The following is a 27,517-nucleotide window of genomic DNA, read 5'->3' as shown; positions in this document are numbered from 1 at the left end:
AATCTTATTTAAATCTCTGGCTATTGAAGGGATTTGGAACACTATTTTAGAAAAACGTAGCTAGAAACGCTACACAAATATACCAATCAGCACAGAATTTTGGGACTATTTAGATAAAATGGTGTGCAAGGCTGGACCTTTACTTTAAGGCTTCTGAATGCTCAGAAACTTTGGCCATACGTACATTGTTTTCCCATCTTTTTCTATGGAAAATTAGAATGAGAATGCAAAAATGTGTCTTTTCTTTTGTGGTTTTATTTCTAGCAAAAAATGTGCATACGGACAGGAAATATATGCGTTAATTGAAATGGATAGACTACTGTAGTCAGTACAAATACAGTTAGTGAATGTAATTTATTAGGAGCTGTAAGTTGTTATTCACAGAGCCATATGAGCCTTACTTTTATTGACAAAAACAGGGCAGAACCTGTCACGGGAAATCGGAAAAATGTTTTCCAAAAAAAAATTATATTGGGATAGGCTTTCCTGCTTTGCCGTGATGGGATCTTTCCCCTGCAACTGCATAACAACTGATCGGCACAATCCATATCAGTCTACTGATACTGATTTTATGTAGCTTAGGCCATGTTATATATCCAGTGTTATTACTTAGAGTCCCTTGGTAAGTATTTTTAAGAACTAGTTGTACTCAGGGTCCATGTACAAGGCTGTGTTATGGATCTATGTTGTATGGATCTGTAATACAGCACCCATAGACTACTATTGACCCATGCTGTGCCTCTATGTGCCTCCGATTTTATATAGAGGCACATGAAGGGGTTTTTTTTCTCACAGATTTTGTGAAAATCCACCCCAAATTTTTTTGGGGGCAAGTCATATAGTAGAGCTATTCTCCCCTAGTAACATTGGTCCCAGGAGAGTATATAGTGCCATAAAGCGCTACGTGGAGTATCTACAAGTTTGTAATATGAACCTGTAGGGACACTGGGCACTATGCTATAGGGTCCATGCATGCATTAATGCCATGTGAATGGGCCCTTAAAGAGCATTTTCCAATTAAATAAAAATACAGTAAATAAATGAAGTCCTTCAGTTATTTTGATTAAATTAATTTGAGCTATAAATTAGTTATATCTATTTCTGACGACCATAGAAGGTTGCCAAGGGGTTATACAAGATTCGAAAAAAATAATAATTTATTTTTCTGGAAAAAACGACACTCTTGTCCATGGGCTGTGTCTGGTATTTCAGCTAAGCTTAATGCCAGTAAATGGGGCTGAGTTGCAATACCAGACACAGCCCATGGACAAGAGTGATGCCTTTTTTGGAAAAAGAAACAACCATTTTTTCCAATCTTGTACAACCTCTTGGCAACAATAACAACTCCCACAAGGATTGTCATCCAGCTTAGCCGAAACGTTAAATCTGACTAGGCTTACAGTGAAATGGGAGCAGTGGATGCCGCCCTGCATACATTTTTTTTGTTCTAGGAAAGCAGGGCTACCATGCAGTAGCCATAGTGGCATCCATATTGGTTGTCTCCAAACTTTCCTGGAACCAGATATAACTAAAATACAGTTGAGTAGAATTTATATCAAATTGACAGAAAGGACGAATAAAGGACTTTTTTCTGTATTTTAGGTGATTTTTTGTTTATTTTAGGGGGAATGCTCTTTATTTATTCAGTAGAAAATTGGCACTGATATATTTTCACTTACTGAAATTATAGCTTGTGAGATGACAAGAAAACAAACTTGAAACATGCAGCATTAAACCTTCTTACCTGTCAATACTGCTCCACTGTTTTCTTCAATTTCACTTTTTTTTCTCTAGCCTTTTTTGTGTCCTTATTCCCATTATATCTTCTTTGCCCTCATCCCTCTTGACTTCTTCCATCTACTGAGATGTTTAAAGATATGTTACTCATTTTGTTTAATTTGATCTTTAGGATGTATAACGTTATGGTAATGGTTTCTTAAATACTCCTGTCCAATACAACCTCCATCATGGAACACTCTGTTGTGTTGTATCAAGTTTTTGCCACTTCACGTGTTCTTCATGATGGCGCATATACTCCTAGAAGTCAACATTGTTGCCAAATATCTACATATAATGAAATAATACCACTTGTACATTATAAATAAGTTAGATGTAGGTCACTAAGAAACACATTTTTAGTATTTATGATTTGTACATAATCTATAATGCAGCTGTTGTAGATGGAAGCATATGTTTCCCGAACTAACTATCCTCAACGGTTCTGTCTCTATCTCTTCTTTCTTCTGTTTGCCCTATAAGCATTATTAAGAGTTATGTGTCTACATTATGTAAACACATGCATTCCATAATCTTGCCTTGCTGATTTTGCTGTGATGTCATGTTTATTGTTTTCTGTATCCTCCAACCATCCACAGCACTTAACCAAAGAGATATCATCTTCCTATTGGATGGTTCTGTCAACGTTGGAAGTTCCAACTTTCCATTAGTAAGAGACTTTCTTATCAATGTTATTAACAACCTTGGGATCAGCAGTGAAGGCACTCGAGTCGGTCTGGCCCAGTTTAGTGACACCCCAAAAACTGAGTTCTATTTAAATACGCTGACCTCAAAGTCTGACCTGGTTGAGCGTTTGGGTCAGCTAAGAATCAAGGGGGGTAATGTCCTGAACATTGGCTCTGCACTTCAATTTGTTATCCGCAACCATTTCACCAGAAGTGCGGGCAGCAGAATAGAGGACAAGATACCACAGCTTCTCGTGGTTCTGGTGGCTGGAAAGTCCTCAGACAACATTCAGGCTTCGGCTACTGAGCTTACCAGATCGGGGGTGTTGACCTTTTGTGTTGGGGTTGGAAATGCTGATCAGGAAGAGCTGGAAACAATTGCTTTTAATCCAAGCCTGGTTTATGTCATGGATGATTTCAATTCCTTACCTGGCTTCAGCCAGCAGCTACTAACACCTATCACCACCTACGTGAGAGGAGAAGTTACAGAAACGACAGTGATCACAGGTAATTTCACACACTTTGTCTTGTTTTCTGTGATTAATCTTTTACCCTTTCTTAAAAAATCTCTCATTGAAAAATCTGTGAACTCATGAAAAACATTCTGTTATATACTTGCATATATAATATTTGTTTGCTGCATTCATAACGGTTTATGATCTAAATTATCACCCAAACTCCTTTATAGGAGTCATAGGTTTATTTTTCTGATATAGAGCACAAAATCTTCTGAATAGCTTTAAAATTAATGATAGAATATTAACAGTCTGTAGCTGCACCTAGAGGGAGCTTTGTCACACAATGTATACATTGAAAGTTCCAAAGCTCCTCCTAGTGGCAGCTTTAGGCAGTCAGAATTGTATCAATCAACTCTAAGGCTATTCAGAAAATTGTGAGCTCTATTTTCTATAAAGATATATTATGAAATAAATCAGCACTGACTGTTTGAACTAAAAATGACACAATGTTAAAGGTGAACATTCACTTTAAGGCCTATGGTAAACAATTTTACAAAGAACACAGTAAATGTATGTTTTGCATTAAGTTTTTAGTTTTTACATACAGCATTGGCAAAAAATCCTTCCAAAATATACAGATTCATGAACCTTTTGTCCATGTTCACACGGCTGATTTTCACACGTATTTTGGTGGGGAGAATGCGTATTCCGTGTCAAGATACACATGAAAACCTCTTAAAAACAACATTGATTTTAACCCCTTCCAGCCGCAGTCATTTTTCCGATTTTCATCTTCATTCTTTCCTCCCCACCTTCCAAAAGCCATAACTTTTTCTTTTTCCATCCATATAGACCTATGAGGGCTTGATTTTTGCGGGAGTTCTAGTTTTTCGTGGCACCAGTTATTGTACCATATAATGTATTAGGAAACGTCCCAAAAATTATTTGTGGGGTAGAATATAAAAAAACAGCGATTCCTCCATTGTTTTTTGCATTTCGTTTTTACGGCATTCACCGTGCAATTAAAACGACATGTTAACTTTATTCTGCGGGTAAATATGATTATGGCGAGCCCAAATTTATATAGTTTTATTTTTATTTTACTACTTTTACAAGAAAAAACAAACTAAAAAAATAAAAAATTTGTGAATTAAATATTTCGCCACACTCTAAGAGCCATAAGTTTTTAATTTTTCTGTCGATTGAGCGGCATGAGGGCATGTTTTTTGCGGGAGAAGCTGTAGTTTTTAGTGGTACAATTTTGGGGTACATACAAAATTTAGATCACTTTTTATTAATTTTTTTGTGGCAGAGGAGGTGAGCAAACCACAGCAATTCTGGAGTTTGTTTTTTATTATGGCATACACCGTGCGGGTTAAATAATGATATATTGTAATAGATCCGATTTTTACGGAAATGGCGATACCGATTATGTTTATTTATTTTTTTACAATGCGTTAGGGGGGAAATGGGAAAAAGCTTTTTATATAACTTTTAATTTATTTAATTCTTGTATATAATTTTTTATTTTATTTAGTCCCTTAGGGGACTTGAACCAGCGATGCAATGCTAATGTAATGCAGTATATCTTTCCGACAGGCTTGTTTTAAGCCCTGCTTGAGGTAGGGCTTAATAGGAGCACAAAGATGGCAGACCTGGGGGCCTTCATTAGGCCCCCAGGCTGCCATAGAGCAATCGGCACCCCGCGATATTGCGGGGGGGGGGGGGCGATGAGCTGTTAGAGGGGGTCGCTCCCCTATTTCTAATGATTTAAATGCCATGGTTGCTATTGACTGCGGCATTTAATGGGTTAAACGAGCGCTCGAGCGCGATCCCGCTCATTACTGTGTAACATACAGCCAACACCCGTGTTGTATGGGGAGGGCATGAGCCCAATCCATACTTCCCCTACCCGGCTATGATGTAACTGTATGTCATATGTCAGGAAAGGGTTAATAGGTAGCCTCCCTATTGTTCATATAAAGTAGAATTTTACGTGCGCAGAATTGAAAACCGCATCATGAAAAGAAAAAGTGACATGTCACTTGTTGACGTGCTTTCTCGGTTTATTCCGCACGAAAACTGCGTCGCGTAGCCACATGCAGATTATCTTCATTAAATCCGGCAGATCCGCAGCAGATGAAACTGCAAATGCACAGTAGAAATCCGAGGGTTAGCCTCGGATTTCTGCTGCTGAATCTCGACCAAATCTATGGCAGATTTTTCCACATGAAAAATGAGTCTTGTGAACATGGCCTAACACACTTCTTTTTATTTTTATTTCCTTAAATTGCCATTTTTATGAAAGGTTTTAAATTTCAAAAAGTAATCACACGTAGAATAATACAAGAAAAACACCTCATATCAAGCTGATCAAGAAGCAAATACTAACTGATGGAAGCCAAAGATCATCTATAGGTTTCAGAAATGTTGCCAAACTTATGTCTTACAAAACTATATCATCATGTGGTACAGATTGGAAACAAATATATAGTGGTGGCATATCAATATACTGCATAATAGGATCCATTTTAGTCATGAACATTTTCTCTCGAACCTGATCTAAGAATACCCAGGTTATAATTTTATCAATTCTTTATATAAAGTATTGTACATCTTAAATACAGTTTATATTTTTAGTATAATGTTTGTATATTTAAAATTTTTTAAAGATTCACAGATGAAATTCAGTAGGATGATGGTGTGAGTAATATAAAGGATATACCCCTCACAAAAGTGGAGAATACATATGTGAAAATGTACCCCTAGTGTAATGCATAGGAAGATTAGCAATTACTGAGGAATTCTGCGACCATAGAGGCCACGGGCCAAGTGCGTTCATAGAGGTCACAGAACTCTGAGGTCACTCTTAATATTCTTTACCATTTATAATAAAAAACTTGTCAAAAAAACTCAGTGTGAACCCAGCCTAAAGGTACATTATTCCTTATTATATACACCTCAGCTACTGCGGAGCCTATTCATAAAAAGTAAAGGAAGCATCCTGCCCACCATTTATTAATGGATTGACCTTCTCATAAAAGAGGTCTGAAGTAGCTGAACCTTCTTGTTTTGCAACAGCTGATGCACAGTACTATATAATATACACTGCAGCTGCTGAAGAACCTCTTCTTAAAGAAAAAGAGTGCATCATTCTAAAATTATTTGCCTAAACATATGGTATAAGAACTTTTTAGTACCAGCTTATTTTTAAAGTGCTTTTTTATTTGAACCACTTTAAAGGTTGTAGCTCCCTTTCACATTGAAGCCGCGGGTCTGACTTTTAGCCGATTTTGCTAGAGGAAGGCCTCATGCACACGACCGTGGTGTTTTTCTGGTCCGCAAATTCCAGGACCGTGTTCCGTGGAATGTCATCCGCAGTTCATCCGTATGTAATCCGCAGTTCATCCGTATGTAATCCGCAAAAATGCGGATGAAAAAAAAAAAAAAAAAAAAAGGACTTTTAAACAGGATGCCAAAAGCTTGGTCAAACCCCCTTTAGAAGGTCACATGATCCGCAAATCCGCAAACTGCGGATGACACACGGCGGTGTATCCGCAATTTCCACGGGCCCATTGACTTCTATTGGCATGTCCGCACCGCATTTGCGGCCCATAATAGGACATGTCCGGAGTTTCTGCGGCACGGATGTGCGGACATGCGGAGAGCCGTGAAAACACGGATAGTGGGTATGGCCACATAGAAATGAATGGGTCCGCAATTAACCCGTGGATTTGCGGTTGAATTGCGGACGCAAAAACACGGTCGTGTGCATGAGGCCGAAGCCTCGGCCGATCAGACATTTCAGCCACAGCGGAGGAAATGTAGTAACAAATGGCAGCCATTCAAATGTATAGCTCTTCGTTCTGGTTTATAAAGGGGAGACCTGAGCAGGGGACTTCCTGCAATGATGTTCAAATGCCCTACTAGGGCATATGAACAGGGGTTGTCATATGACAACACACTTTAAAGCACAGTATCAAGAAACACTATATAAATAATTGCCTTCCTTGCTTTTCTTGTGAAGTATACAATTGAATATAAGGTTACACGTTACTGAGGCATAGATGCACCAAGGTTTTTCAGAACGTCCCTCATTGCCTGGGCTCTAAACTTTACAGATGTTGTATGAAATTCACTAAAATGTGGCTGAGCTGCAATGCCAGGCGCAGCCAATAAACAAGAGTGGAACCGTTTCTGAAAGAAAGAAGCCATTATTTCTAATATTATCTTGTTGGGTCATAAAGAAAAGCTTTAATGAAGATCCGCAAATTAAAATATAAGATCTGTGCTCCAATTCTAGTGTGTTGACGTTAAGAAATTCTGTAGTGAAGTCAGGGGTGTGGTTAGTGCGGCATGTGCCCCGGGTGCTGGGTGTCCAGGGGTGATTGGCCCCATTAAGCCACTCATTAGGCAGGGTATCCAGACGAGTACTAGGGCAGTGAACTGATTTTTTTTTTCCCTGAGTAAAGAAAAGCCTATCTGTTTCTGATGAAGTTGTATTAATCCGATATTTTTCTTTTAATGTTAAAGGGGTTTTCCAAACATGGGACTGAGCTGCAATCCCAGGCACAGCCGCTACCCAAGTGTACGGCTCTGTGCCTGGTAAACACTGAAGAGGCCGTAGCGACGAATGCTGAGGCCCCTTCAGTCAGCTGATCGTGGGGGAGCCGGGAGTTGTACCCCTGCCGATCTGATATTGATGACCTATCCTAAGTATAGGCCATCAAGAAAAAATGTCCATACAACCCTTTTAATCGAAATCTTGTTTAAGTTGAGCCTTTAAGAGTACTTGTGTGATCAGGCAAGCAGTCTACCCTGGTCAGTACTAGATTTTTATTCTCCAATTTTAACCCTTCACTGTCTACCAGGTTCCTAACTTATTTACAGCTTGATGTACCTCACAATTCTGAACTTCCCAAAAATAACAGGTTTAATAAAATAACATTTTTATTTCCAGTAAACTAAAATACAGTTATGGAAACTTCTTTTAATAATTATCTGATGTATAACATTCAGATTAATTTACTATAGTCATTCTTTGTGAGTGGTGGCTCAGTGTCATTTTAATGTCAAGGCAGTAGCAGAACAATTTGCAGCCATCCCACGTAACTGCATTGGGGCCTTCCTCTGCTCTTCCTTTCATTGTTCTGTCTTAAAGAGGTTGTCTAGTTTAGAAAACCTATTTTCATATACCCTGTTAATAGTTAATTCTTTAGGGAGAGAGGCTACACAGAATGAAAACTGTGTAATGCTTAGTGTCCCCTGTGGTGGCGCTGCAGGGAGATTGAACTCTAATTGACGGTTTCCCCACAGATTACAGCTGATCACTGGGGGTCCCAACAGGGGGACAATTTGTGATCTGCTAATTGTCAAGTAGTGATTATAAAAAGGGAACAACCCCTTTAATGTTCAGCAGTGAGCAAGAAGAAAGAAAGAGGAACTCAAGCCTGTACCAAACCTCCCTTCTCTTTTTGTCCTAATAGCAACAAGGTATATTGGTATTTAGGTAGGGCTTATTTCCTGTAGTTCTCCCTCGTGTCAAGCTAAACATGTATATCCGAGCCTGAAAATAACATCTCTACTAAAACATTCTCTTGTTCCTTTCTTTCTCTGTCATTTCTTTTAATAGTGGATGAAGACATCAAGAAGGATGTAGTGTTCTTGATTGATGGTTCAGATTCTGCCAGACTTGGTTTCTCATCTCTCAGGAGCTTTGTTCAGAGGGTGGTAGAATACCTTAATGTGGGTCAAGACAAAGTACGCATTGCAGTTGTCCAATACAGTAATTCTGCCAGTCCTGTCTTCCTTCTCAATGCCTACTCAGACAAGCAAGAAGTAATCAGAGCTATTCAAAGTATGTCTCCTATCGGGGGCTCCCCACTTAACACAGGGGCTGCCCTAGATTATGTGACAAGCAGTGTTTTTACTCAGTCGGCTGGAAGTCGAGCAGAAGAAGGAGTGCCACAATTCCTAGTCCTGCTAACAACTGGAAAGTCTAGAGATGATGTAAGAAGGCCTGCCACTTCTCTGAAGGCCACCGGTGTTGTGCCATATGCCATTGGTACTAGCTCAGCTGATCAGACAGAACTTCGGTCTATCTCTTTTACTCCTGACTTTGTTCTGTATTATCCCGATGTATCTCAGCTGGAGACTGCTGACCGAGCATTTTCCCAACGTGTCAGCTCTATTACCGTCAATGATATACGTACTATAACAAAGACAGTGGCAACTGGTAAGAGCAATTCAAGTGATGTTTTCATACATAAGACAACATCATCATAGTAAATATATTTGGAGGAGTGGGTTAATCTTGGTATACACATATAGATATAAGAAGTCAAAGACCCCTGGTGATATGTTCAAACCTTTTGCCAATCAGAGATTTTTGTTAGTTTGTAGACTGACAAAAAAAGGTATTTTCAGATATTGTTGTTTACAGGCGACATACAGAAATATTCAATTGGATTGTGCATGTAAGTGCAGCTCCACTTATGAAGAAAACCAGTCAGGGCTGTAGCTAGGAAAGACTGGGCCCTGTAGCAAACTTTTTTACCGGGCCACCCTCCCCTGGGTGCCACACACAGCCCCCGCTGTAGATAGTGCCCCCCTGTAGATTGTGACATACAGCCCCCACTGTAGACAGTGCTATACAGCCCGCCTACAGATAGTGCCACCCTTCCCCATTGCAAATAGTGCCCCCTCCCCCTTGTAGACAGTGCCATACAACACTCCCTTGTAGACAGTGACTCCTCCCCCTTACAGACAGTGCCATGCCTTACCCCCTTGAAAATAGTGCCCCCACCTCCCCCTTGTAGATACTGCCATACAGCCTCCCTGCAGAGAGTGCCATACAGCCCCCCCCCTGTAGAAAGCACCCCCACCTCCCCCTTGTAGATAATGCCATACAGCCCCCCCCCTGTAGATAGTGCCCCCCACCTCCCCCTTGTAGGATAGGCCATCAAGAAAAAATGTTCAGGCAACCCCTTTAATCTAAATCTTGTTTTAGTTGAGCCTTTAAGAGTACTTCTGTGATCAGGCAAGCAGTCTACCCTGGTCAGTACTAGATTTTTATTCTTCAATCTTAACCTTTAACTGTCTACCAGGTTCCAAACTTATTTACAGCTTGATGTACATCATAATTCTGAACTTCCCAAAAATAACAGGTTTAATAAAATAACATTTTTATTTCCAGTAAACTAAAATACAGTTATGCAGACTTCTTTTAATAATTATCTAATGTATAACATTCAGATTAGTTTACTGTAGTCATTCTTTGTGAGTGGTGGGTCAGTGTCATTTTAATGTCAAGACAGTAGCAGAACAATTTGAAGCCATCCCACGTAACTGCATTGGGGCCTTCCCCTGCTCTTCCTTTCATTGTTCTGTCTTAAAGGGGTTGTCTAGTTTAGAAAACCTATTTTCATATACCCTGTTAATAGTTAATTCTTTGTTCAGGATCCTCATCTCTAAGCCATAGGGAGAGAGGTTACACAGAATGAAAACTGTGTAATGCTTAGTGTCCCCTGTGGTGGCGCTGCAGGGAGATTGAACTCTAATTGACAGTTTCCCCACAGATTACAGCTGATCACTGGGGGTCCCAACAGGGGAACAAATTGTGATCTGCTTATTGTCAAGTAGAGATTATAAAAAGGGAACAACCATTTTTATGTTCAGCAGTGAGCAAGAAGAAAGAAAGAGGGACCCAAGCCTGTACCAAACCTCCCTTCTCTTTCTGTCCTAATAGCAACAAGGTATATTGGTATTTGGGTAGGGCTTATTCCCAGTAGTTCTCCCTCGTGTCAAGCTAAACATGTATATCCGAGCCTGAAAATAACATCTCTACTAAAACATTCTCTTGTTCCTTTCTTTCTCTGTCATTTCTTTTACTAGTGGATGAAGAAATCAAGAAGGATGTAGTGTTCTTGATTGATGGTTCAGATTCTGCCAGACTTGGTTTCTCATCTCTCAGGAGCTTTGTTCAGAGGGTGGTAGAATACCTTAATGTGAGTCAAGACAAAGTACGCATTTCAGTTGTCCAATACAGTAATTCTGCCAGTCCTGTCTTCCTTCTCAATGCCTACTCAGACAAGCAAGAAGTAATAAGAGCTATTCAAAGTATGTCTCCTATCGGGGGCTCCCCACTTAACACAGGGGCTGCCCTAGATTATGTGACAAGCAGTGTTTTTACTCAGTCGGCTGGAAGTCGAGCAGAAGAAGGAGTGCCACAATTCCTAGTCCTTCTAGCAACTGGAAAGTCTAGAGATGATGTAAGAAGGCCTGCCACTTCTCTGAAGGCCACCGGTGTTGTGCCATATGCCATTGGTACTAGCTCAGCTGATCAGACAGAACTTCGGTCTATCTCTTTTACTCCTGACTTTGTTCTATATTATCCTGATGTATCTCAGCTGGAGACTGCTGACCGAGCATTTTCCCAACGTGTCAGCTCTATTACCGTCAATGATATACGTACTATAACAAAGACAGTGGCAACTGGTAAGAGCAATTCAAGTGATGTTTTCATACATAAGACAACATCATCATAGTAAATATATTTGGAGGAGTGGGTTAATCTTGGTATGCACATATAGATATAAGAAGTCAAAGACTCCTGGTGATATGTTGAAACCTTTTGCCAATCAGAAATTCTTGTTAGTTTGTAGACTGACAAAAAAGGTATTTTCAGATATTGTTGTTTACAGGGAACATACAGAAATATTCAATTGGATTGTGCATGTAAGTGCAGCTCCACTTATGAAGAAAACCAGTCAGGGCTGTAGCTAGGAAAGACTGGGCCCCGTAGCAAACTTTTTTACCGGGCCACCCTCCCCTGGGTGCCACACACAGCCCCTGCTGTAGATAGTGCCCCCCTGTAGATTGTGACATACAGCCCCCACTGTAGACAGTGCTATACAGCCCGCCTACAGATAGTGCCACCCTTCCCCATTGCAAATAGTGCCCCCTCCCCCTTGTAGACAGTGCCATACAGCACTCCCTTGTAGACAGTGACTCCTCCCCCTTACAGACAATGCCATGCCTTACCCCCTTGAAAATAGTGCCCCCACCTCCCCCTTGTAGATACTGCCATACAGCCTCCCTGCAGAGAGTGCCATACAGCCCCCCTGTAGAAAGCACCCCCACCTCCCCCTTGTAGATAATACCATACAGCCCCCCTGTAGATAGTGCCCCCACCTCCCCCTTGTAGGATAGGCCATCAAGAAAAAAATTTCAGGCAACCCCTTTAATCTAAATCTTGTTTTAGTTGAGCCTTTAAGAGTACTTGAGTGATCAGGCAAGCAGTCTACCCTGGTCAGTACTAGATTTTTATTCTTCAATCTTAACCTTTAACTGTCTACCAGGTTCCAAACTTATTTACAGCTTGATGTACATCATAATTCTGAACTTCCCAAAAATAACAGGTTTAATAAAATAACATTTTTATTTCCAGTAAACTAAAATACAGTTATGCAAACTTCTTTTAATAATTATCTAATGTATAACATTCAGATTAGTTTACTGTAGTCATTCTTTGTGGGTGGTGGCTCAGTGTCATTTTAATGTCAAGATAGTAGCAGAAGAATTTGAAGCCATCCCACGTAACTGCATTGGGGCCTTCCTCTGCTCTTCCTTTCATTGTTCTGTCTTAAAGGGGTTGTCTAGTTTAGAAAACCTATTTTCATATACCCTGTTAATAGTTAATTCTTTGTTCAGGATCCTCATCTCTAAGCCATAGGGAGAGAGGTTACACAGAATGAAAACTGTGTAATGCTTAGTGTCCCCTGTGGTGGCGCTGCAGGGAGATTGAACTCTAATTGACGGTTTCCCCACAGATTACAGCTGATCACTGGGAGTCCCAACAGGGGAACAAATTGTGATCTGCTTATTGTCAAGTAGAGATTATAAAAAGGGAACAACCATTTTTATGTTCAGCAGTGAGCAAGAAGAAAGAAAGAGGGACCCAAGCCTGTATCAAACCTCCCTTCTCTTTCTGTCCTAATAGCAACAAGGTATATTGGTATTTGGGTAGGGCTTATTCCCAGTAGTTCTCCCTCGTGTCAAGCTAAACATGTATATCCGAGCCTGAAAATAACATCTCTACTAAAACATTCTCTTGTTCCTTTCTTTCTCTGTCATTTCTTTTACTAGTGGATGAAGAAATCAAGAAGGATGTAGTGTTCTTGATTGATGGTTCAGATTCTGCCAGACTTGGTTTCTCATCTCTCAGGAGCTTTGTTCAGAGGGTGGTAGAATACCTTAATGTGGGTCAAGACAAAGTACGCATTTCAGTTGTCCAATACAGTAATTCTGCCAGTCCTGTCTTCCTTCTCAATGCCTACTCAGACAAGCAAGAAGTAATAAGAGCTATTCAAAGTATGTCTCCTATCGGGGGCTCCCCACTTAACACAGGGGCTGCCCTAGATTATGTGACAAGCAGTGTTTTTACTCAGTCGGCTGGAAGTCGAGCAGAAGAAGGAGTGCCACAATTCCTAGTCCTGCTAACAACTGGAAAGTCTAGAGATGATGTAAGAAGGCCTGCCACTTCTCTGAAGGCCACCGGTGTTGTGCCATATGCCATTGGTACTAGCTCAGCTGATCAGACAGAACTTCGGTCTATCTCTTTTACTCCTGACTTTGTTCTATATTATCCTGATGTATCTCAGCTGGAGACTGCTGACCGAGCATTTTCCCAACGTGTCAGCTCTATTACCGTCAATGATATACGTACTATAACAAAGACCGTGTCAACTGGTAAGAGCAATTCAAGTGATGTTTTCATACATAAGACAACATCATCATAGTAAATATATTTGGAGGAGTGGGTTAATCTTGGTGTGCACATATAGATATAAGAAGTCAAAGACTCCTGGTGATATGTTCAAACCTTTTGCCAATCAGAAATTCTTGTTAGTTTGTAGACTGGCAAAAAAGGTATTTTCAGATATTGTTGTTTACAGGGGATATACAGAGATAGTCAACTGGATTGTGCATGTAAGTGCAGCTCCACTTATGAAGCAAACCAGTCAGGGCTGTAACTAGGAAAGACTGGGCCCCATAGTAAACTTTTGACTGGGCCCCCCTGTAGATTTTGCCCCCTGTAGATTGTGACATACAGCCCCCACTGTAGACTGTGCTATACAGCCCCCCTGTAGGTAGTGCCACCTTCCTCCCTGTAAATAGTCCCCCCTCCCCCTTGTAGAGTGCCATGCAGCACCCCCTTGTAATTAGTGCCCCCCACCACCCCTTTGTAGATAGTGCCATACAGCCTCCCTGTAGAGAGTGCCATACAGCCCCCCCTGTACAAAACACCCCCACCTACCCTTTGTAGATAGTGTCATACAACCCCCCTGTAGATAGCGCCCCCACCACCTTCTTGTAGATATCGCAATACAGTCCCCCCTTGTAGATAGCAGCCCCCCACCTCTGACTTGTAGATAGCAGCCCCCCTTGTAGATAGCACCCCTCAGCTCACCCTTGTAGATAGCAGCCCCCTGTAGATAGTGCCCCTCACCTCCCCCTTGTAGATAGCAGCCCCCCTTGTAGATATCAGCCCCCCTTATAGATAGCGCCATACAGTCCTCCCTTGTAGATAGAAGCCCCCCACTTTCCCTTGTAGATAGCAGCCCCCTTGTAGATAGCACCATACAGCCCACCCTTGTAGATAGCAGCCCCCCACCTCCCCAGTGTAGATAGCAGCCCCCACCTCCCCCTTGTAGATAGCGCCCCCACCTCTCCTTTGTAGATAGCAGCCCCCCTTGTAGATAGCGCTCCTCCCAAACAAACAAAACAAAAAGAAGGTTATACTCACCTAGGCCCCGTTCCCGCGATGAACGAAATGTTCCAAAGAATCAACGCCAACGGGATCCTTGCGTAGGCCTGCGTGATCCAGTGACATCATCATGCCGGCGAACCTGGCCTGTAGCCTAGTAAATGGCAGAGCAGGGAGGCATCTCACTTCTCTACCATAGTGTTCAATAGTATCTGCGTCCTAAGGATGCAGAAACTATTGATGGTGGCGTCGCTACTGCTGTAGCAGCCATAGCGGCTGCTAGCGACACCACAGGGCATTGGGAGCCCATGCCGCCCACAAGAATGGGTCCCCTCATGCCACGGGCCCTGTAGCAGCCACTATTGCTGCTACAGCGGTAGTTACGCCACTGTCTCCCACCCGAAGTTTGCTATGGCAAACGTAAGATTTTGAAGCTTTACCTTCAAATCTCTTATGCAGGTGCAGCTTCGACGTACAATGATTGCCTTAGAAACCGGACCACCCTACCTCTCCTGCAATGTATCCCAACATTAGTTTTAAACTGAGTAGGAGACCTGGGATGCTTCATAAGGGGGGGGGGGCATAATTTAAAAAAGTAGTTGCATTCTTTTTGGGTAGTAACTTGGATTTCTAAGCTTTTACTTTTAATTATAGCTTCTGTCCAACATTAGAGTAGTTTATGCATCTGGTTTACAAAGTAGATGATTGTGGCGCAGTAGGTCTCATTTTGAAAATAATATATTTAGAGGGTTTGTTTAACTTTTAAACCATTTGGTGCCTTTTTGTACAGAAACAGAAAGCAAAAGGGACATCTTATTCCTGATTGATGGTTCCACCAATATTGCTGGGAGGTTTCCAGCTGTTCGAAGCTTTGTGGCAAGCATCATTGACGGTCTCAACATTAGCCCAGATGACACTCGTATCTCTTTGGGTTTAGTCGGTGAAAATCTGAAAGTGGAATTTAAGTTTGACACATTTCAAACAAAAGCCGATGTAATCAGTGCAGTACAAAAGATGAGATTTAAACCGAGCAAGGAGTTCAACCTTGGAGTTGCTCTGGATTATGCTAATGACAATCTATACACACCAGAGTCTGGAAGTAGGATTCGAGAGGGGGTACAACAATACCTAGTCTTGCTGGCTGCAGGCAAATCTGGAGACAGCGTAGATCAGGCAGCAAATACATTGAAGAGAAATGGTGTTGTGACATTTGCTATCAAGGCACAAAGGGCTGAATCTGAGGAATTGGAGAAGATTGTTTTGGCACCACAATTTATTTTGTCCTCAGAATCTCTGGCAGATCTCTCCATTATACAGTCACAGTTTGTTAATCTCATTAATACCATCTCAGTGGATGTGCAGCCAGAAACTTGTAAGTACTTCTTCATTTGTATTATAGAAGGGAAACTAGATATTCTAAAATGTATTCTGTGAGCAATGTATTGTACAGTTACAAGCTCCACAATAGTATACCGCAGTCTCTTTGGAATTGAGTGCATTAACAAAGCTACTGTATCTTGGAATCTGTTAGTGATATCCAAACTCAGTCAACTATTACCAAAATGTGGAAATGATTAGTTGCATTGAAGTGTCTGAGATTATTAGAAAATATATGAATGTGTGTACTTTCCAGATTTCCTAAATTTCATATTGTTAACTCAAGCTTAGTTTGTTGGCCAATGCCTTACTTGTCTGGGGAAGGTGCATCATGACGCCCCTATCTTGATCAACAGTAGCACTCACACAGCAATCAAATGACATCTGCATCCTTTTGTTGATCAAAATAGAGTGCTGTGTTGAGTGCACAGGAGCTGGGATCAGGTGATTTGGCTGTTGCATGGCTTTATTGGGGACACTGTGGTTAGTACACTGTGGCTCCAATTCACTGGGAGGGCATTTTGGCCTGTGTTCATGGGGCAATATGGTTTGCATCTGAAGGGGGCTTTGTGGTAAATTTTCATAAGGTGGCATTATGACTGGCACTAATTTATACAGGGGCATTTATACGGTGGCATTATACAGGGGGAGGAATTGTGGCTGGCTCTGCTATAAAGGTACTGTACTGTGGCGGTTACTATTATGGAACACTAACACCTACAAAGAGTTCCTCTCCAATGACAAACAAGAACAGCTCTACCTGATAGCTAAACCAAAATAGAAAATGGAAGAAAAGAATGCACAAAGCTGTCTTTCCAAATAATTGTGTTTTATTAATATATCAAATGTATATAGAAATGAAGACGATCTGCTAAAATAGAGGAGAGTAAGGGCGCACAAAAGTATGGCCCACCATTACAAACCATACATACAATATGCCCACAAATACATGCCCCAGAAAAATGAGAAAATACTGGATTTATAATATGTATAAAATGTCAATGATGCATGAAAAGGCAAAATGCACAAATATAGTTAGTACGGTTGAAAAAAGACACATGTCCATCAAGTTCAACCTAGGGATGGGAAAAGGGAAGGGAAACATTTCTACACATAGGAGCTAATATATTTTTGTTCTAGGAAATTATTTAAAGTGTAGCTAAACGTTTGACAAATTTCTGACATGTCATAGTGTCATGTCAGAGGATTGGATTGGTGGGGGTCCGAGCACTAAGACCCACACCAAACGCTAGAAAGAAGCAGCTGAAGCGCTCATGTGAGGGCTCAGCCGCTTCTTGTCTGTTCGGCTTTTTCCGGAAAGCCGATGTATGGGGGTACGGGCTCATAGACTTTCTATTGAGTCCGTACACCGATACATTTATTTCCAGAAAAAGCCGAACAGACATGAAGCGGCTGAGCACTCACACGAGCGCTTCAGCTGCTTTGTTCTAGTGATTGGTGGGGGTCTCAGTGCTCAGACCCCCACCAATCCAAACCTATGACATGTCAGAAGTTTGTCAAATGTTTAGCTACACTTTAAGCCTCTATTAAAGCCATCTACTGTCCCTGCTGTGACCAGCTCCTGCAGTAGACTATTCCATAGATACCCCGTTCTCACAGTAAAGAAGGCTTGTCGCCTCTGCAGATTGAACCTTTTTTTCTCCAGACGGAGAAAGTGCCCCCTTGTTTTTGAAGGAGTTTTACATGGAACAGGATTTCACCATATTGTTTCTATGTGCCATTCATATATTTATATAAGTTAATCATGTCTCCCCTTAGTCGTCTCTTTTCAAGGCTAAATAGGTTTAATTCTTTTAATCTTTCCTCATATCTTAGATTCTTCATGCCCCTTATTAGCTTCGTTGTTCTTCTTTGTATTTTTTCCAACTCCAGGGCATCCTTTCTAGAACTGGAGCCCAGAACTGAACTGCATATTCTAGATGAGGCCTCACTAATGCTTTGTAAAGTGGTAATATTACATCCCTGTCCCACGAGTCCATGCCTATTTTAGTACACAACAATATCTTGCTGGCCTTTGAAACAGCTGATTGACATTGCATGCTGTTATTTAGTTTATGATCTACAAGTACACCCAGATCCTTCTCAACAAGTGACTCCCCCAGTGTAGCTCCCCCTAGGACATATGATGCATGCAGATTGTTGGTACCAGATGCATAACTTTACATTTATCTACATTAAACTTAATTTGCCAAGTGGATGCCCAAACACTTAGTGTGTTCAAATCAGCTTGCAATTTATGAACATGTTCCATAGACTGAACAATACTACATAACTTTGTGTCATCTGCAAAAATAGAAATAATGCTATTAAACTCATGCTCTATATCATTAATAAATAAGTTGAATAATACTGGTCCCAGCACGGAACCCTGTGGTACACCACTTATAACCGGGGACAATTCAGAGTAGGCATCATTGACCACAACTCTCTGGATAAGGTCCTTGAGCCAATTCTCAATCCAATTAGAAACTATTCTTTCTAAACCTATAGTCCTTAATTTACCCATTAGACGTCTATGAGGGACAGTGTCAAATGCCTTTGCAAAGTCCAAAAACATTATATCCAGAGAGGCCCCTCTGTCTAGGCTTCTGCTCACCTTTTCATAAAACAAATCAGGTTGGTTTGAGAATTTCTGTCCTTAGTATCGTGCCGGCTGTCACTTATAATACTATTTTTTGTCACATAATCCTGTATATAGTCCCTCAATAGCTCCTCAAACATTTTCCCCACGATCGATGTTGAGTTGACTGGTCTATAATTACCCGGGGAAGACCTAGAGCCCTTTTTGAAAATAGGCACCACATTTGCCCTGCGCCAGTCCTAGTCACTAGATAATATCTAAATATTATGAATTGGGGGACAGAAATAACTGAACTACGCTCTTTAAGAACTCTAGGGTGTAACCCATCTGGTCCCGGGGCCTTGTGTACATTTATTTTTATTAAACTTAGCTTGGACCATATCTACATTCAGCCAATTCAGTATATAAACAGATATATTAACAGCACTGGCACCGGCTACATCAGCTGATCTTTCTTCTGTTGTATATACATAGCTAAAGAACCCATTTAGTAACTCTCCCTTCTCTTGATTCCCTGTGACCAACTCCCAATTACCACTATTTAGGGGTCCTACATGTTCAGACCTTGGCTTTTTTGCGTTTATATACTTGAAGAATTTTTGGGGATTTGTTTTACTAACCGAGGCCTCCTGCCTTTAATTTTGTATTTTTACAGATTTTATTAAGCTCTTTATAATTTACAAAGGCTACAGCTGTACCCTCTGATTTTTTCAAATGACCTTTTTTTGTCATATATTGCCCTTTTTACAGAAGGTGTAAGCCATGTGGGGTTTAATTTTAGTCGTTAACACTTGTTACCTATAGGATTAAATTTTGCACTATAATTATACAAAGTGGATTTTAAGATTTCCCATTTATCATTTGTACCATTATTTGACATCACGGGAAAAAATTTGTATAGGTATATTCCTAGGAAGCTATTCCTAAAAAGAAACCTTGGTGCGGCGCTGTTCCCTACTCGTGAAAATCCATTTAGTGCTACCCAGTAATCAATATCCAAAAGTAACGTTGAGGTTGTGCAATTTAATTGTGATCATCAAAGCAACGCGTTTCAGAGCCGTACTGGCTCCTTCACCAGGCAGTATCACAGAGATAGGTTAGTGTGTGAATAGTGCAAGTATTTTTACTTAAAAAGAGCCAGGAAGAAAAAAAACGGGAAGAAAAAGGGGAGAGGCATTGATAAAAGGTCAAAGGTAAAAAAAACAACAACTTTACAAAAGATAATTTATGTTACACTTCAATAAAGAAAAATAAACAACTTTTCTTATTTTTTTTGTTAGGCCCCGGCATTTGCGAGCCACCGGTGGGTGACAGAGGGAGCTCCCTCCCTCTGTAAGCAACTCAAATGCAGCAGTTGCTAATGACCGCGGCATTTGAGGGGTTAAACGTCCACGATCTAAGTAAACTTTGATCGTTACCGTTGGAGCAGGAGCCAGGTGTCATCAGACAGCAGAGCCCCACTCCAGCCTGCACGGGACACGCGTGCAGGTCGTTTAATAGCCCGCCAAGAAAATGCGGCGGCCTAGAATAAAGCCCGTTAATGACCGCCGTGAATAGGCGTATCAGCGGTCATTAAGGGGTTAATGCATCATTGACGCCTTATACAGTACATATTATAAATCCAGTCATTTTCTCATCTTTCTCGGGCTTCAGTCTGTATTTATATTTATATCTAGCCCTTACATGTGTGTTTGTGTATGACATGGTGGGCATCTAGGATTGTGCTGTATGTATGGTTTGTAGTGGTGGGCCATACGTTTGTGCGCCCTTACTCTCCTCTATTTTAACTGATTGTTTGTATTGGTATATACATTTGATATATTAATAAAATACTATTTTTTGGATAGACCGCTTTGGGCATTCTTTTCTTCCATTTTCTATTTTGTTTTCATTATGGGACACTGTGGCTGTTACTTTTTATGGGGCAATATTGGCTGTTACTGTTATAAGGGCTCTGTTGCTGTCACTGTTTGGGGGTTTTGTGGCTTTCACTGTTGTGGTGCTATGGCTGTCATTGTTATGAGGGCGCTAAGGCTGTTATGGGGATGCTGTTTTTATAACTGTTATAGGGATGCTGTTTTTATAACTGTTATGGGGTGCTGTGGCTGTCACTGTTGTGGGGGTGCTGTGGCTGTTACTGTTATGTTGGCTACCTAGCTGCCTCTGTTACAGGGGAATGTTTGCACAGCCTAATTACAAATGCATTCCACAATACAATGCAAAAACTTGTTTTAAACTCAAAAACACCTGTAGGTTCTAACAATCTATTTATTGATGAAAATGATCTGGAAATTATCTACTTATGCAGAACATTACATTTATTAGAACAACTTACTAAAAAAGGAAAAATTAAGATGCAGTAATTTCTTTCTGAAGACATTGACAACCAGCTGGAGTCTAGCTGTACCAATGGTGCTTACAAGTGCAAAGGTGTATCACCTCATCTTCCTTTCTAACATGTCTTGAGCTATAGTGCTACAAGAAAAGGGGGCTGCTGAAGTCTTAATCCTAACATAATATAACAAGTGAGTCTATTTAACCAATGGTCTGACAAACAGTAAGAACAAAAGTGTGCTCCAAATTTTAACATTTGAATTTCCAATCACAAGGTAAAGGATTTGTTTGTACCATAAACTATTTATGCACTTTTGTACTGCTTGAGAAAAGCCCCAGGTGAGTGGGCTGAAACATCGCACATATGTGCTCAAAAAAAGTCCACATTTCCTTCACCAAACTTGTTTGGAGTGCTCCCTTTTTTTTGTATACCCAAGAATTGGGAGGACGCAGAGTCAGGGTTCTAAGGCTCGTACCCACACATTTGGCCGAACAGTGCTGCTCAAGTTTCCATTTATATATATATATATATATATATATATATATATATATATATATATATACACAGTATATAGCATATATGTATAAATAATCAGCAACTAACTAAACACCACATTATTTTAGATCAATTTATAAGTAAATGCAGGGATTATTTTGATGCATACATTTTCCTACCTGAGCATTGGTATCCTGTGTATGTGCAGTTTCCATAACCAAATCAAATCTCTGGAAATCATCAAAAAACAGTTATTTACTCTGCATTTCTACATTTCAATCTGCAAGAGGTGATCTGTAGATATTGTATTTGTATGAATGTGTAAATTCTTATTATCTTGTCATTTTAGATGATCTCAACAGAAGGAAGGATATCGTGTTTTTGATTGATGGGTCTAATGATGGCAGATCCAGCTTTCCCTCTCTTCGATCCTTCATTCAAAGAGTAGTGGAAAGCCTTGACGTGGGTCAAGATAGGATTCGTATTGGAGTTGTTCAGTACAGTGATAGTTCACGACCCAGTTTTCTACTGAACGCTTATCCAGATCGTCAAGGAGTCCTAGGAGCTGTCCAGCAATTAACACCTATTGGAGGATCCCCACTTAACACTGGGGCAGCTTTGGACTATGTCACAACAAATATCTTTACCACGTCATCAGGCAGTCGTTCAGATGAAGGAGTGCCCCAGTTCTTGATTCTGCTAACCGCTGGCAGATCAAGAGATGACATCAACAGACCAGCCACCAATCTGAAGAATTCTGGTGTTATTCCATTTGCCATTGGAGTCCGCAATGCCAACGCAGAAGAGCTGAGAACCATTTCCTTCATTCCTGACTTTGCAATTTCCGTTTCTGATGTCAGCCAACTGAGCACTGTTTTCCAGACCATAACAACAAGAGTGTCTGAACTTCAAGCGAGTGATATAGAAATTCTAAGGCAGTCACGTCCTTCAGTAACTTACCAAGGTAGGTCAGAAGATTGAAGTCAAATATTTTTGCGAGTAAGTCATACTTCTAATATGATAACGACAATAAAAAGCTTGATAACTTCAAACATTATCTTATGATTATTATTATTATTATTATTATTATTATTATTATTATAGTATGTATAACAATATGTTAAGTCTCTGGTCCTGTAAGTTCAATTCAGTAGAACCAACACAAAGGGTACATCAAAGGGTTAAACATGGGTACAATATCCCCATCTGAATGAAGACTTATATTGATGTTGATACAAATTATTATCAAAAACAATGTAATAACTCTTTATTTTGTATACTGTAATCTTTTATAGGCACAAAGAGGGATGTAGTGTTTCTTGTTGATGGCTCAAGGGCTGCAACCGCTGAGTTCAACAATGTGAAAGGGCTAATTGAACGGGTTGTAGCTACAATGGATGTCAGTCCAGACAACACACGTGTAGCTGTTGTCCAGTACAGTGAGGATCCTAAGGTGGAATTCCTATTAAATGCACACTCTACCAAAGATGAGGTTCAAGCTGCAGTGAGGAGAATGCGACCAAAGGGTGGATCATCAGTAAACACTGGTAATGCTCTGGAGTATGTATCTAAAAATATATTTACAAGGCCATCTGGTAGCCGTATAGAAGAACAAGTTCCACAGTTTCTTATTGTAGCCTCTTCTGGACCTTCATCTGATAATGTTGAAGAGGGAGCAAGAACAGTTAAAGAATCTTCAGTGGTTCCATTCTTAATTGGAAAGAACATTGACAGTGAGGAAGCCAACAAAATAACTTTTGGTCAAAATTTTATATATTCTGTTTCAAGTTTCCAAGAACTGCCATCAGTGGAACAAAAATTGCTTTCAAGTGTCACTAGCCTGGATCAAGAAAAGATAACGGAGATTATTTTGAGACAAGCGGGATTACCTGCAGGTAATAATATTATAAATTGTCCTAAATGGAAATAAACAACAATAATGATAATGCCATAAAAAAATAAAAATAACGACTTGGCTAGTTATGAACGTAAAAAATGGTTAAAGTATTGGTAAAAATGAAATATTATCTATGAATATTCCTACGTAATGAAGGCATTTTACCATGATAGGAGGATATAATGCCAAAAACGTGAAAGTAGGTTCATGACATAGCTCAAACTTAGTCTACATGCACACAAACAGTATCCAATATTGCAGAAAAAGTCAAGATGCCCATTCTTTATATCTCGCATCAAATTTTAGACCAATTTTTGGATTCTCAGTAACCATATTGAATGAAACCAGAACTTTTTTGTATTTTTGTGCTTAACAGTAATTCATCCACCTATTTATTCATGCTAATTTGAAGAGGGACACAAGAGATTGCAAAACAAAAGGAGGGTTGAGAATAGTTGCATGAAGTTGATATGTAGATTTAGAAGTAGTAGGATTTGTCAGTTGTTCATGGGTGTCACCTCAATGGCCAATTTTAAGATTTGTCAAGGACCTTAACCTGGAATATTCAAATGCAGTGATACAACGCATTTTTTTACTCTGAACAGAACAGGTGGTTGAGGAAAAAGGGACCAAAGTAGGTTTAGCAATGGGGGAACTAGGGGATTTAGACATGGTAAATGAATTAATATAATTATTATTACTACATATGAGTACCATCATTTGTATGTCATTATCTTATAGCCTTTGGGGTATATCAAATGTGAAATGGTTTCCCTATTTTCAAATGTCACGGTTTCTCTTTTTTCTATAGATCCTGATAGACGGGATGTTGTTTTCCTGGTTGATGGTTCAACAAGGACAGGTGCTGATGGAATTGCCAACATTCGGGATTTGATCTTGAAAGTTGTGCAGAACTTTGAGATTGGGCCGAATAAAGCAAGGGTAGGTTTGGTTCAGTTCAGTAACAATCCTGCCACAGAGTTCCTTCTGAAGACCCACATGAACAAGCAAGCTTTGATTCAAAGCATTCGTCGTCTGCGACACAAAGGAGGTGATCCACTGAACATCGGGAAAGCTCTAGATTTTGTGGCAAAGAATCATTTTATAAAATCAGCTGGAAGCAGAATAGAAGAAGGTGTGCCACAATATCTGGTTCTTCTTACTGGTGGCAAGTCTGAAGATGATGTTGCTGGAGCAGCGAGATTACTTGGAACTAACAGTATCAGATCTTTTGCTGTAGCCAGTGGCAATGCTGACAGAGATGAACTGGAGCGCATTGTTTCAGACTCACGCTATCTATTCACTGTCAGGGAATTTAAGGACCTTTCAATCATTGAAAACAATTTAATGAGGTCTTTTACAAGTCCTGTTGATCCAACTTTGACACCATCACTACCAGAACCACCAGGCAGTAAGTATTCTACTTTAAAATATGTAGTTTTGCAACACACACAACAATAAATAATATAATTCTATATCATGAGGGATCTCTAAGGAATGAGAATGTAATTGGTACCGTTTCTAAAATTGTAAGGTTTGCGGCTATAACATGCAATGCTAGGTTTGGATAAAATTACATTCCACCTCTAAACAAACTTTCACACCATCTAAATGCAAAATACTTCACGTTAAAATGTTATTAGCCCAATACGCAAACATACAAAAATATACTTCATGAAATTAGGATTTGAAAATAATTTTGAAATGTTAGTCACCTGTTAAATAATGTTTTACTTCATTTTTGAGCTACATTATTAAAATTAACATAAAAATAACTGTAATGTTTTATCCCCTAAGGGTCTTTATTAGGCTTGATGAAGACCCTTAGTGGTTGAAACTTTGCAGTCATGCTGTTGAGTGAATAAAAGTTCTTAATTCTTCTTTACACTGGAGTACTCTGGTCTTTCCTGAGTTTATCTAAAGAAGTCCTCTGGACCTGGACATTTTGACTGCGCTACGCTTTTTACTTTATTGATTGCAATTTTAGTTATACTGCTGTTTTACTATATGTAATAATAACTATAGCATACAATAGCTGAAATATATGTAACATACAAATACCTCAAAACGTTAACACAATCTTTCTGTACTGTTTCAGCTGGCAAGAAAGAAGCCGACATTGTTTTCCTTGTGGATGGCTCCATAAACTTAGGACGGGACAATTTTAAAGAGGTTCTTGAGTTTGTGTCAGGCATAGTTGATGCCATTGTGGAGGAAGAAGATGCTGTTCAAATTGGACTGGCTCAGTACAACTCAGATGTGACAGATGAGTTTTTTCTCAAGGACTTCAGAAACAGAGACCAAATCATGGAAGCTGTAACAAAAGCCGAGTATAAGGGAGGCCGTGTAGCCAATATGGGTGCAGCTATTCGCCACTTGCAGGATAAACACTTTGTAAAACCAGCAGGCAGTAGAATTGGCAGTGCTGTTCCCCAAATTGCTTTTATTGTCACCGGGGCAAAGTCAGTAGGTGATGGCCAAGTTGCGGCACAAGCTTTGGCTAGTAAAGGAGTCAAAGTATTTGCCATTGGCGTGGGAAGCATAGATGCTGATGAAGTTTCCAAAATAGCAAGTGATGCGCCAAGTGCTTTCCGGGTTCGAGTTGTCCAAGAACTTTCAGAGCTGAATGAACAGATTCTGATAACTCTTGATACTGCTCTGCAAAAAAGGAGTGTTTGCCCAAATATGGCCGATGCTGTTAAAGGTAAGTACCATCTCCTCTTCACAATTTTCAATACTGAATTATATAAATTTGGCTCCGAATTTTCATGCCAAGTGTAATAATTTATGTGAATGGATAATTAACAAATAGTAATGGCAAATACTGATTTACCTTATTTCTCAGAGTAGGTTTAATTGTAACTTCAAGTGTCTCCAATTCTTTGTACACCCATATATATTCATTTAACATTGGCATTAATAGCCTTGTTTTTTAACATAAGGTTTTAGCTGATATCATTAAACCTCCATTAAGGTCAACATTGTACACATTATGAAGGTTATTGAAATACATAATGTATTATTAACTGTTATTTAAATATCAAAGTTATATCTGTCAAATGCCAAGTACGTGTACGTTCACAATTCTGATTGTTTCACTGCCTGAATGAACAATTAAAATGCCTTAGTATATTCACTAAAAAAATGGGAACTGTAGCCAATTTCCTGACATAGGCATAGGCAGGATGATCCGATGATAGATATAAGGTGTCAGGAGAGCCTGTTGTCGCTATACTCCTAACCATTCATAGAAACCCTTTCTATTACTTACAAATAACCAGCTGCCTCAGAGATTAGTAGGTGTCCCTACAGGTTTCTGCACCCCACATACATTGGGGTGCGTCCTCAGGGGTCACACGTTATAATATTTATTTGCCAGTCATCACAATTTTCGTGCCCTAGTATCTTACCGGAGTGCACTATGACACTGGCACCTGAGTCCAAACAAATGAAATTTGGGCATTAACATAATGTTAGTATCATATTGCATTGAAAAGAACAACAATAATATTTGTATGAATATATTCTTCAGGTCTTCACCAGTTAGACACAAATTGAGGGAATTCATTCAGTAACTATTATGAGAGCCAGCACCCTAATTCAATATTTGCAGGATACAGTTACACAGTTGGTTATATGTGGAATAACATTATGATTTGCTTGCAGATTGTAACATGGAAGTGATTATAGGATTTGACGTGGAGGTCAGTTCTGGACAAAATATATTCAATGCTTACAGAGGATTGGAGCCCAAAATGAGGCAGATACTGGAGCGCATTTCCAACATGCAGAAAATAAGCTGCGGTGGCGACAAGAAGCCTTCGGTGAAAGTTGCCGTTTTATCTCAGGGAAGAACAGGTGCAGTTGAGGGATTTGATTTTTCAGAATATCGTCCAGAACTAGCTGAAAAAATCATTGCAATGGGCACACGTGGGCCATATGTGTTGACTGGTCGAACTCTGCAAACTTATCTAAACAAATTCAAGACCTCTGGAGAAGACAACAGTATTAAGGTAAGAAACATGACATGGGTTTAGCGATGCCATGTTGGGATAATTACTTGCTATTGCTATAGATTTTGCTTTTCATGTCTTTCAATGTATGTGTATAGTTATTTCTTCAAG

The 27,517-nt window shown here is 40.0% G+C and overlaps 1 protein-coding gene across 1 annotated transcript in view; it reads left to right on the top strand.

Moving 5' to 3' along the window:
• Positions 1–27,517, top strand: part of COL6A3 (collagen type VI alpha 3 chain) — a 112,622-nt gene that overhangs the window by 37,458 nt on the left and 47,647 nt on the right. The window contains exons 5-14 of the mRNA XM_075829613.1: positions 2,376–2,969; positions 8,553–9,155; positions 10,814–11,416; positions 13,067–13,669; positions 15,478–16,059; positions 21,846–22,460; positions 22,792–23,391; positions 24,205–24,804; positions 25,492–26,097; positions 27,060–27,406. Of these exons, the coding sequence (XP_075685728.1) occupies positions 2,376–2,969; positions 8,553–9,155; positions 10,814–11,416; positions 13,067–13,669; positions 15,478–16,059; positions 21,846–22,460; positions 22,792–23,391; positions 24,205–24,804; positions 25,492–26,097; positions 27,060–27,406 (5,753 nt within the window). The remainder of the gene's footprint in view (positions 1–2,375; positions 2,970–8,552; positions 9,156–10,813; positions 11,417–13,066; positions 13,670–15,477; positions 16,060–21,845; positions 22,461–22,791; positions 23,392–24,204; positions 24,805–25,491; positions 26,098–27,059; positions 27,407–27,517) is intronic.

This window comes from Rhinoderma darwinii, chromosome 6 (genome assembly GCF_050947455.1).
Source record: "Rhinoderma darwinii isolate aRhiDar2 chromosome 6, aRhiDar2.hap1, whole genome shotgun sequence".
Classification (NCBI taxonomy): Eukaryota; Metazoa; Chordata; class Amphibia; order Anura; family Rhinodermatidae; genus Rhinoderma; species Rhinoderma darwinii.
Note: the sequence above shows the minus strand (reverse complement) of the source record. Positions and strands in the feature narration are given on the sequence as shown.